The sequence below is a fragment of the Eleutherodactylus coqui genome, chromosome 13 (assembly GCF_035609145.1).
Source record: "Eleutherodactylus coqui strain aEleCoq1 chromosome 13, aEleCoq1.hap1, whole genome shotgun sequence".
NCBI lineage: Eukaryota > Metazoa > Chordata > Amphibia > Anura > Eleutherodactylidae > Eleutherodactylus > Eleutherodactylus coqui.
The window spans coordinates 129266473-129278952 of NC_089849.1; the positions used below are offsets into that span (position 1 = coordinate 129266473).

Sequence of the window (12480 nt, forward strand, 5' to 3'; positions counted from 1 at the left end):
CTCACCTCTCCCTTGTGTTACTGTATAACGTCCCCCATCCTCCCCGGCGGTCTCACCTCTCCCTTGTGTTACTATATAACGTCCCCCATCCCCCCAGGTGGTCTCACCTCTCCCTTGTGTTACTATATAATGTCCCCCCTCCCCGGCGGTCTCACCTCTCCCTTGTGTTACTATATAACGTCCCCCATCCTCCCCGGTGGTCTCACCTCTCCCTTGTGTTACTATATAACGTCCCCCATCCCCCCCGGTGGTCTCACCTCTCCCTTGTGTTACTGTATAATGTCCCCCATCCCCCCAGGTGGTCTCACCTCTCCCATGTGTTACTATATAACGTCCCCCATCCTCCCCGGCGGTCTCACCTCTCCCTTGTGTTACTGTATAACGTCCCCCATCCCCCCCGGCGGTCTCACCTCTCCCTTGTGTTACTGTATAACGTCCCCCATCCTCCCCGGCGGTCTCACCTCTCCCTCGTGTTACTGTATAACGTCCCCCATCCTCCCCGGTGGTCTCACCTCTCCCTTGTGTTACTGTATAACGTCCCCCATCCTCCCCGGTGGTCTCACCTCTCCCTTGTGTTACTGTATAACATCCCCCCTCCTCCCCGGCGGTCTCACCTCTCCCTTGTGTTACTGTATAACGTCCCCCATCCTCCCCGGCGGTCTCACCTCTCCCTTGTGTTACTGTATAACGTCCCCCATCCTCCCCGGCGGTCTCACCTCTCCCTTGTGTTACTGTATAACGTCCCCCATCCTCCCCGGCGGTCTCACCTCTCCCTTGTGTTACTGTATAACGTCCCCCCTCCTCCCCGGCGGTCTCACCTCTCCCTTGTGTTACTGTATAACGTCCCCCATCCTCCCCGGCGGTCTCACCTCTCCCTTGTGTTACTGTATAACATCCCCCCTCCTCCCCGGCGGTCTCACCTCTCCCTTGTGTTACTATATAACGTCCCCCATCCTCCCCGGCGGTCTCACCTCTCCCTTGTGTTACTGTATAACGTCCCCCCTCCTCCCCGGCGGTCTCACCTCTCCCTTGTGTTACTGTATAACGTCCCCCATCCTCCCCGGCGGTCTCACCTCTCCCTTGTGTTACTGTATAACGTCCCCCATCCTCCCCGGCGGTCTCACCTCTCCCTTGTGTTACTGCATAGCGTCCCCCATCCTCCTCGGCGGTCTCACCTCTCCCTTGTGTTACTGTATAACGTCCCCCATCCTCCCCGGCGGTCTCACCTCTCCCTTGTGTTACTGTATAACGTCCCCCATCCTCCCCGGCGGTCTCACCTCTCCCTTGTGTTACTGTATAACGTCCCCCATCCTCCCCGGCGGTCTCACCTCTCCCTTGTGTTACTGTATAACGTCCCCCATCCTCCCCGGTGGTCTCACCTCTCCCTTGTGTTACTGTATAATGTCCCCCATCCTCCCCGGTGGTCTCACCTCTCCCTTGTGTTACTGTATAACGTCCCCCATCCTCCCCGGCGGTCTCACCTCTCCCTTGTGTTACTGTATAACGTCCCCCATCCTCCCTGGTGGTCTCACCTCTCCCTTGTGTTACTGTATAACGTCCCCCATCCTCCCCGGCGGTCTCACCTCTCCCTTGTGTTACTATATAACGTCCCCCATCCTCCCTGGTGGTCTCACCTCTCCCTTGTGTTACTGTATAACGTCCCCCATCCTCCCCGGCGGTCTCACCTCTCCCTTGTGTTACTATATAACGTCCCCCATCCCCCCTGGCGGTCTCACCTCTCCCTTGTGTTACTATATAACGTCCCCCATCCCCCCCGGTGGTCTCACCTCTCCCTTGTGTTACTATATAACGTCCCCCATCCCCCCCGGTGGTCTCACCTCTCCCTTGTGTTACTATATAACGTCCCCCTCCTCCCCGGTGGTCTCACCTCTCCCTTGTGTTACTATATAACATCCCCCATCCTCCCCGGTGGTCTCACCTCTCCCTTGTGTTACTGTATAACATCCCCCATCCCCCCGGCGGTCTCACCTCTCCCTTGTGTTACTATATAACGTCCCCCATCCTCCCCGGTGGTCTCACCTTTCCCTTGTGTTACTATATAACGTCCCCCATCCCCCCCGGCGGTCTCACCTCTCCCTTGTGTTACTGTATAACGTCCCCCATCCTCCCCGGCGGTCTCACCTCTCCCTTGTGTTACTATATAACGTCCCCCTCCTCCCCGGCGGTCTCCCCTCTCCCTTGTGTTACTATATAACGTCCCCCATCCTCCCCCGGTGGTCTCCCCTCTCCCTTGTGTTACTATATAACGTCCCCCCCCCCCCCCCTCCCCGGTGGTCTCACCTCTCCTATGTGTTACTGTATAATGTCCCCCATCCTCCCCGGCGGTCTCACCTCTCCCTTGTGTTACTATATAACGTCCCCCATCCTCCCCGGCGGTCTCACCTCTCCCTTGTGTTACTGTATAACGTCCCCCATCCCCCCCGGTGGTCTCACCTCTCCCTTCTGTTACTGTATAACGTCCCCCTCCTCCCCCGCGGTCTCACCTCTCCCTTGTGTTACTGTATAACGTCCCCCTCCTCCCCGGCGGTCTCCCCTCTCCCTTGTGTTACTGTATAACGTCCCCCATCCTCCCCGGTGGTCTCACCTCTCCTATGTGTTACTGTATAATGTCCCCCATCCTCCCCGGCGGTCTCACCTCTCCCTTGTGTTACTATATAATGTCTCCCATCCTCCCTGGTGGTCTCCCCTCTCCCTTGTGTTACTGTATAACGTCCCCCACCCTCCCCGGCGGTCTCACCTCTCCCTTGTGTTACTGTATAGCGTCCCCCCTCCCCGGCGGTCTCACCTCTCCCTTGTGTTACTGTATAACGTCCCCCATCCTCCCCGGTGGTCTCACCTCTCCTATGTGTTACTGTATAATGTCCCCCATCCTCCCCGGCGGTCTCACCTCTCCCTTGTGTTACTATATAACGTCCCCCATCCTCTCCGGCGGTCTCACCTCTCCCTTGTGTTACTGTATAACGTCCCCCATCCTCCCCGGTGGTCTCACCTCTCCTATGTGTTACTGTATAATGTCCCCCATCCTCCCCGGCGGTCTCACCTCTCCCTTGTGTTACTATATAACGTCCCCCATCCTCTCCGGCGGTCTCACCTCTCCCTTGTGTTACTGTATAACGTCCCCCATCCTCCCCGGCGGTCTCACCTCTCCCTTGTGTTACTGTATAACGTCCCCCATCCTCCCCGGCGGTCTCACCTCTCCCTTGTGTTACTGTATAACGTCCCCCACCCTCCCCGGCGGTCTCACCTCTCCCTTGTGTTACTGTATAACGTCCCCCACCCTCCCCGGCGGTCTCACCTCTCCCTTGTGTTACTGTATAGCGTCCCCCCTCCCCGGCAGTCTCACCTCTCCCTTGTGTTACTGTATAACGTCCCCCATCCTCCCCGGTGGTCTCACCTCTCCCTTGTGTTACTATATAACGTCCCCCACCCTCCCCGGCGGTCTCACCTCTCCCTTGTGTTACTATATAACGTCCCCCACCCTCCCCGGCGGTCTCACCTCTTCCTTGTGTTACTGTATAACGTCCCCCTCCTCCCCGGTGGTCTCACCTCTCCCTTGTGTTACTGTATAACGTCCCGCATCCTCCCCGGCGGTCTCACCTCTCCATTGTGTTACTGTATAACGTCCCTCATCCTCCCCGGCGGTCTCACCTCTCCCTTGTGTTACTGTATAACGTCCCCCATCCTCCCCGGTGGTCTCACCTCTCCCTTGTGTTACTGTATAACGTCCCCCATCCTCCCCGGTGGTCTCACCTCTCCCTTGTGTTACTATATAACATCCCCCATCCTCCCCGGCGGTCTCACCTCTCCCTTGTGTTACTGTATAACGTCCCCCATCCTCCCCGGCGGTCTCACCTCTCCCTTGTGTTACTATATAACGTCCCTCATCCTCCCCGGCGGTCTCACCTCTCCCTTGTGTTACTGTATAACGTCCCCCATCCTCCCCCGCGGTCTCACCTCTCCCTTGTGTTACTGTATAACGTCCCCCATCCTCCCCGGTGGTCTCACCTCTCCCTTGTGTTACTGTATAACATCCCCCATCCTCCCCGGTGGTCTCACCTCTCCCTTGTGTTACTATATAACGTCCCCCATCCCCCCCGGCGGTCTCACCTCTCCCTTGTGTTACTGTATAACGTCCCCCATCCCCCCGGTGGTCTCACCTCTCCCTTGTGTTACTGTATAACGTCCCCCATCCCCCCGGTGGTCTCACCTCTCCCTTGTGTTACTGTATAACGTCCCCCTCCCCGGTGGTCTCACCTCTCCCTTGTGTTACTGTATAACGTCCCCCATCCTCCCCGGCGGTCTCACCTCTCCCTTGTGTTACTATATAATGTCCCCCTCCTCCCCGGCGGTCTCACCTCTCCCTTATGTTACTGTATAACATCCCCCATCCTCCCCGGTGGTCTCACCTCCCCCTTGTGTTACTATATAACGTCCCCCATCCTCCCCGGCGGTCTCACCTCTCCCTTGTGTTACTATATAACGTCCCCCATCCTCCCCGGTGGTCTCACCTCTCTCTTGTGTTACTATATAACGTCCCCCATCCTCCCCGGCGGTCTCACCTCTCCCTTGTGTTACTGTATAACGTCCCCCTCCCCGGTGGTCTCACCTCTCCCTTGTGTTACTGTATAATGTCCCCCATCCTCCCCGGGGGTCTCACCTCTCCTGTCAGCAGCTCTATGATCTTGTGGGTGAGCTCCAGGATCTCCCGCTTGCTCCTGTCGTGTATCTGTGAGGGCGGAGTCTCGGTGATGGGCCCCCGGGGCCCGGTCTCTGGTCCACCAGGCGGTTTCTTCACTGGCACATAATCCTATGAATTGAAGTATATTGAGATTTGTACATACATGTATTTTCCTAGTTTGCAGTGATCTGCGTCAGTCGGCGGTCCGAGGTCGCCCCGCAGATCCGCCGCAAAATACCAGAAGCGCAAATTGTAATTCTAGTTAATGGGGTGTGTGTGGCGCGGTTCCGCCCGGAGACGGAGCTGTGGGGCTTCCCCTTTCACTCCCCAACACAGGGGTGACACCATTACTCCTCTGGATCTTTTCTGCTCACGGACTGCAGATACCGCGGGTTTCTACCTACCGGCCGTTTATTACACATGGGAATACGCAGTGCGGAAACAATAAGAACAACCCGCGACTTCCTGCATACTGACGCCTACTGGACCCGGCGGGATATTATGGTGCATAGATGGGACGTGGAACCAGTGGGCGCCATGCAGTATCCCACGCGTGCGTGATAACATCCGTGCGACGGCACCCACCGTCAGATACAAGGTGTATGACCACATGACGCAAGATCCCCCTTGTGCCAGCGCCCCGGCGGGGTGTATGGAGGGGAGCAGCAGCGGTCCGGCCCCACAGCTGACACCCACCAGCAATGATACTGCAGGGTGCCCTCCCCTTGGCAGACAGGAATCTTCTGAGGCCCCCCGGATGGCCCCTGCAGACAGCCCGCAGCTCCAGGTGGCTTTATGTAATCATTTTACCGCTGATTTTGGAGAAAAATCTAAAAGATTTTTCATAAATTGGCGAATACGGCGTTTTCTTGGTTTTCTGCCTCCAGTTTCCGGCACCCTTGGAGATCCCCTTAAGGGTACGTGGAAAGGATCCCGACAATCCGCAGCCGGGATCCACTTACTGCGCCGCAAGGAATGAATCCCGGACTGAGAATCCGCGCCGCCACTCCTCTGCTGCACGTTTTACACGGTCTGCGCCGATTCACGCGATTGTCTGCGCATCTCAGCCACGCAGATACGCCGCCATGTTTGTGTGGCTGAAATGCGCTCGTGCCTACGTTATTTCGCCGGCTCGTATTTGTGCGCGCACATATATAGCGCGTACGCACAAGCAGACGCATACAAGTAGCGCGTACGCACAAGCAGACGCACACACTCAGCGCGTACGCACACACTCAGCGCGTACGCACAAGCAGACGCGCACACGTAGCGCGTACGCACAAGCAGACGCGCACACGTAGCGCGCACGCACAAGCAGACGCGCACACGTAGCGCGCACGCACAAGCAGACGCGCACACGTAGCGCGCACGCACAAGCAGACGCGCACACGTAGCGCGCACGCACAAGCAGACGCGCACACTCAGCGCGCACGCACAAGCAGACGCGCACACTCAGCGCGCACGCACAAGCAGACGCGCACACTCAGCGCGCACGCACACTCAGCGCGCACGCACAAGCAGACGCGCACACTCAGCGCGCACGCACAAGCAGACGCGCACACTCAGCGCGCACGCACAAGCAGACGCGCACACTCAGCGCGCACGCACAAGCAGACGCGCACACTCAGCGCGCACGCACAAGCAGACGCGCACACTCAGCGCGCACGCACAAGCAGACGCGCACACTCAGCGCGCACGCACAAGCAGACGCGCACACTCAGCGCGCACGCACAAGCAGACGCGCACACTCAGCGCGCACGCACAAGCAGACGCGCACACTCAGCGCGCACGCACAAGCAGACGCGCACACTCAGCGCGCACGCACAAGCAGACGCGCACACTCAGCGCGCACAAGCAGACGCGCACACTCAGCGCGCACGCACAAGCAGACGCGCACACGTAGCGCGCACGCACAAGCAGACGCGCACACGTAGCGCGCACGCACAAGCAGACGCGCACACGTAGCGCGCACACTCAGCGCGCACGCACAAGCAGACGCGCACACGTAGCGCGCACACTCAGCGCGTACACACAAGCAGACGCACACACTCAGCGCGTACGCACAAGCAGACGCACACATGTAGCGTGTACGCACAAGCAGACGCACACACTCAGCGCGTACGCACAAGCAGACGCACACATGTAGCGTGTACGCACAAGCAGACGCACACACTCAGCGCGTACGCACAAGCAGACGCACACACTCAGCGCGTACGCACAAGCAGACGCACACACTCAGCGCGTACGCACAAGCAGACGCACACACTCAGCGCGTACGCACAAGCAGACGCACACACTCAGCGCGTACGCACAAGCAGACGCACACATGTAGCGTGTACGCACAAGCAGACGCACACACTCAGCGCGTACGCACAAGCAGACGCACACATGTAGCGTGTACGCACAAGCAGACGCACACACTCAGCGCGTACGCACAAGCAGACGCACACACTCAGCGCGTACGCACAAGCAGACGCACACACTCAGCGCGTACGCACAAGCAGACGCACACATGTAGCGTGTACGCACAAGCAGACGCACACACTCAGCGTGTACACACAAGCAGACGCAGACATGTAGCGTGTACACACAAGCAGACGCACACATTCACACGGACGTATATGCTCGTGTATGTGGCGTCCATGTACATTAACTTCAATGAGCTCTTGTGGTGCGCAGATCTGCACACAGACGCCGGCGTGAAGGAGCCCCGCCCTGCAAGCTACAGGACTGACAAACTTTGGCGTAAAGTTCACCTACCAAACGGCGCTGTATTTCCCAGAATCCCTCACCTCTCCAGTCAGCAGGCGGATGATCTCCAGGGCGAGGCTGACGATGGCGCCGCGGTCTTTGGCCATCCTTACTGTCGGCGATCGCGGAGGGTTCTAGAAGTCATTGTACAAGAGAGGTTAGATTACAGGTAAATACGGTATATAAGGAGGCTGACGGGCATCTATTAGTGTATATACGTCACCTCGCTGACGTCATCCCCAGCGGCCGCAGCTCGGTCACATGACTAGTCTCAGGGCGGGCACGTCTGCCGGTACGCCGCATTGTGCTGCGACAGACCGGTGTACTCGGCAGAAGTCGCACAGCGCCCCCCCGAGGAGGAGAGAAGTCACCGCCGCTCCGCCGTAAGAACTGTACAGGCTTCAAAACCGGAGCGTCACGTGGCCACAGGCGGACAATCGTGAAGCAGCAGTTGCCGCCACAAGAGGGCGTAAAGTGCAGTGAGCGATGTCGCTCGAGCCTTGTGTGTCCTGCGGCGGCGCCGCCATCTTCTCGGAGACCACATGTAACAGGAGAGTACGGGGAGCAGAGAGCTCCTTGCCGAAGACACGTCCGGGACTGGGGGAGGTCTGCCTCCGAACCAGCAGCATGTGGGGAAGATATGAACGGCGACACGCCCGCGGCCGCTCGGGAGAGTGGATGGGTTTGAATGTCCTCCCTGTTCCCACACTGTGATGTGGAGAGTCCGTGACGGATCACTAGCAGAGGGAATGGGGCGTGACAGGGCGCTCCAGGCAGCGAGGAGACCGCGGGGTCGGAGGGGAAGCCTCTGCTCCGCCTACAGGAGACCGCGGGGTCGGAGGGGAAGCCTCTGCTCCGCCTCTGTAGCCGGCGGCCCTCGAAGCTGCAGGCCGGGGTCCGTGCGATTGCAGTGAGAGCTGCCCTTGTAGTTACAAGCGCCGGCCACTAGAGCGGCTCCACTCCGACCCCGCGGTCTCCGCGCTGCCCGGAACGCCCCTTTAATTCACCACTTTCAGTTTAACCCCCGCCCCTCCATCACTTTATACAGGAAGCGGCGGCGGGTGGACTGCCTGCTCTCCATCCCAGCGGATGTCCTCGTGTGGCGCCCCTCGCTCGCCGTGTAATGTGTCTGTCTCATTGACAACAATGGGCGATGCGTTCGGAGGGAACGCCCAGATGGGACGCGCCGCCATCACTCCTGTGTGACACAATTCACGTATTCGTGCGTCTCGCAGCACGCCATTGTCACGTCCGTCAGACCAGAGGATTCGCTGCCTTAGCGGCCTCTGCGACCAATCACAGCGCGGCTTTCATCTTGTATTCTGAGCTGGTAAAATGGAAGCTCTGATTGGTTGCCAGGAGCCACTAAGACAGCTTTTCTTTTGGACCGTTTCATAAATCTTCTCGTGTTTTTGTCCTCCTGCTTTATTTCCAGGAGAGACGCTGCGTTTGGCCCCGTGATACTTCAGGTGCGCCCAACGGCTGGGTGGGGATCTCCTCTCTTCTAGGGTCACAGGGCTTCTAGAGTTTGGCCCGGTGATACTTCGGGCGCGCCCAACGGCTGGGTGGGGATCTCCTCTTCTAGGGTCACAGGGCTTCTAGAGTTTGGCCCCGTGGTCCTTAGGGCGTGCCCCAACGGCTGGGTGGGGATCTCCTCTCTTCTAGGGTCACAGAGCCTCTAGAGTTTGGCCCCGTAGTCCTTAGGGCGTGCCCCAACGGCTGGGTGGGGATCTCCTCTCTTCTAGGGTCACAGAGCCTCTAGAGTTTGGCCCCGTAGTCCTTAGGGCGTGCCCCAACGGCTGGGAGGGGATCTCCTCTCTTCTAGGGTCACAGAGCCTCTAGAGTTTGGCCCCGTGGTCCTTAGGGCGTGCCCCAATGGCTGGGTGGGGGATCTCCTCTTCTAGGGTCACAGAGCTTCTAGAGTTTGGCCCCATGGTCCTTAGGGCGTGCCCCAACGGCTGGGAGGGGATCTCCTCTCTTCTAGGGTCACAGAGCTTCTAGAGTTTGGCCCCGTGGTCCTTAGGGCGTGCCCCAACGGCTGGGAGGGGATCTCTCTTCTAGGGTCACAGATTGGCGAGCATCTAGAGTTTGGCCCCGCGTTGCTTTGGGTGCCCCCCAATGGCTGGGTGGGGGATCTCCTCTCTTCTAGGGTCACCGAGCATCTAGGGTTTGGCTCCACGGCACTTCAGGCGCGCCCAACAGCTGGAGGGGGGATCTCCTCTCTTCTAGGGTCACAGGGCTTCTAGAGTTTGGCCCCGTGGTCCTTAGGGCGTGCCCCAACGGCTGGGTGGGGATCTCCTCTCTTCTAGGGTCACAGAGCCTCTAGAGTTTGGCCCCGTAGTCCTTAGGGCGTGCCCCAACGGCTGGGTGGGGATCTCCTCTCTTCTAGGGTCACAGAGCCTCTAGAGTTTGGCCCCGTAGTCCTTAGGGCGTGCCCCAACGGCTGGGAGGGGATCTCCTCTCTTCTAGGGTCACAGAGCCTCTAGAGTTTGGCCCCGTGGTCCTTAGGGCGTGCCCCAACGGCTGGGTGGGGGATCTCCTCTTCTAGGGTCACAGAGCTTCTAGAGTTTGGCCCCATGGTCCTTAGGGCGTGCCCCAACGGCTGGGAGGGGATCTCCTCTCTTCTAGGGTCACAGAGCTTCTAGAGTTTGGCCCCGTGGTCCTTAGGGCGTGCCCCAACGGCTGGGAGGGGATCTCTCTTCTAGGGTCACAGATTGGCGAGCATCTAGAGTTTGGCCCCGCGTTGCTTTGGGTGCCCCCCAATGGCTGGGTGGGGGATCTCCTCTCTTCTAGGGTCACCGAGCATCTAGGGTTTGGCTCCACGGCACTTCAGGCGCGCCCAACAGCTGGAGGGGGGATCTCCTCTCTTCTAGGGTCACAGAGTGGCGAGCAACTAGAGTTTGGCCCCGTGGTCCTTAGGGCGTACCCCAATGGCTAGGTGTCTCCTCTTTCCTAGGGTCACCGAGTGGCGAGCAACTAGAGTTTGGCCCCGTGGTCCTTAGGGCGTACCCCAATGGCTAGGTGTCTCCTCTTTCCTAGGGTCACCGAGTGGTGAGCATCTAGCGTTTGGCCCCATGGTGCTTCGGGTGCGCCCAACGGCTCGGTGGGGATCTCTCTTCTAGGGTCACTGGGCATCTAGAGTTTGGCCCCGCTGTGCTTCAGGCGCACCCCGACGGCTGGGTGGGGATCTCCTCTCTTCTAGGGTCACTGGGCATCTAGAGTTTGGCCCCGCTGTGCTTCAGGCGCACCCCGACGGCTGGGTGGGGATCTCCTCTCTTCTAGGGTCACTGGGCATCTAGAGTTTGGCCCCGCTGTGCTTCAGGCGCACCCCAACGGCTGGGTGGGGATCTCCTCTCTTCTAGGGTCACTGGGCATCTAGAGTTTGGCCCCGCTGTGCTTCAGGCGCACCCCGACGGCTGGGTGGGGATCTCCTCTCTTCTAGGGTCACCGAGCATCTAGGGTTTGGCTCCACGGCACTTCAGGCGTGCCCCAATGGCTGGGATGATTTCACACACACAGCTCGCATTGATTTCAATGAGAACCATAAAGTAGAAAAACAGGAAAGACTCGCTCCCCACCTTTCTCCCCATAGCATTTTGTTTTAGCTCCGGTGCCCAGTCCTTCGCGGTAATAGGCAAATAGTATAAATCCAGAGGAAGAGATGAAGCTCGTTGTAGTGAAAAAGATATTTTCTTGCCTTTATTCAAATTGTGCCTTTACATATCAGATGAAAACACAGTGTTTGAATAAAGGCAAGACAATATATTTTTCACTACAACCAGCCTAATATCTTCCTTTGGATTTATACTGTGAGACTACAGCCTGCAGTTACAAGCACCGGCCACTACGCAGAGGGTGGCGCTGAGACTTCCTCTGCCTCTGCTCCGACCACTGTGTATTTGCGGTGCTGACAGCATGTGCCTGCTCAGCTGATCGGTCGGGGTCCCAAGTGACAGACCCTAGCTGATCAACTACTAATGACCTATCCTAAGCATAGGTCATCAATAGTATTCTCCCTGGAAAACCCCTTTAAGTTGTGGCTTATTTGCTTTACTCTTGGTTATTCATACTGGGGTTTGGTCTTCTCCCTTGCCCCTTGTTGGGGTCAGATAGCAGGTCGAGAGGCCTTCAGCAGGTTCGCACTTATCAGAGCGGTTAATCTGCTGTTAGGCAGGGACCTTTCCCAGTTGGGAGCAGGGTCAGTTCTCACTCTTATTTTGTGTTTTCCTTTGTTGTATAGGGTTTTACTGCAGCATTGCGTTTTTGTATGTTTCCGCTGCCGAGTCTGCTGACGCAGTCTTACGTCTGTCCTGGGAGCGGTGTGCATTGCGCACAGGTCGAACATGACAGTATGATCTTATTTTCTGTGAAGTGGCTAGAGAGGTGCCCCTCATGTGTTGATGAAACTTTGGGGGGGTTCAGAAATATTTAATAGGTCCCACAAGGATGGGGAGTTGTAAGGAGGGTTCATATATATTGCAGGTGGTGAGGAAGTATATCCCGACCGGTCAGGTATTTTCAACTTCATAATGATACTAGCTGATGTACTCGGCTTTGCCCAAGTTAATTTGATACAGGTGTTTACGTGTTGTTCACACGGAAAATGTTATGAAGTCAAGGTTACTTTAGAGGAACTGAAGAATAAGATATTTATACACAGAGCAGCGTTAGATTCTCCTCAGGCTGCGTGTACTGATGTCCCTCTGCAGAATGTGCCGCCCCTCCCACTCTACTCATTTAGGACCTAAAGATGTCTCGCACCAAATTTCATGCTTGTACGACACTGAGAAGTTACATTATATAGAGCTGCTAATACTTTTGCACTTAGCATTGAATAATCAAGTTGTGACCCCTTTACTTTTCCTATTTAGGACCTAAAGAATGGTTGTGTCATACTTTGTTTCTACGACAGTGGGAAGTTAGAGAATTAGTGGCAAGTCAGTGAGTGAGTCAGGACACACACGCACACACGCACGTACAGACTTCGGGGGAGTAGTCAGATGTGCCAGAAGCTTCCCAGCTTTGTTTCC

General features: G+C 57.4%; 1 protein-coding gene across 1 annotated transcript in view; it reads right to left on the reverse strand.

The window, feature by feature from the left end:
• The window catches only part of LOC136587451 (zinc finger protein 420-like), a 57321-nt gene extending 46283 nt beyond the window's left edge, over nucleotides 1–11038 (reverse strand). Inside the window, exons 1-3 of the mRNA XM_066586020.1 lie at nucleotides 7674–11038; nucleotides 7492–7584; nucleotides 4679–4828 (exon numbers count right to left, since the gene is read on the reverse strand). Of these exons, the coding sequence (XP_066442117.1) occupies nucleotides 4679–4828; nucleotides 7492–7557 (216 nt within the window). The 5' untranslated portion in view covers nucleotides 7558–7584; nucleotides 7674–11038. The remainder of the gene's footprint in view (nucleotides 1–4678; nucleotides 4829–7491; nucleotides 7585–7673) is intronic.
• Nucleotides 11039–12480: the final 1442 nt, after the last annotated feature.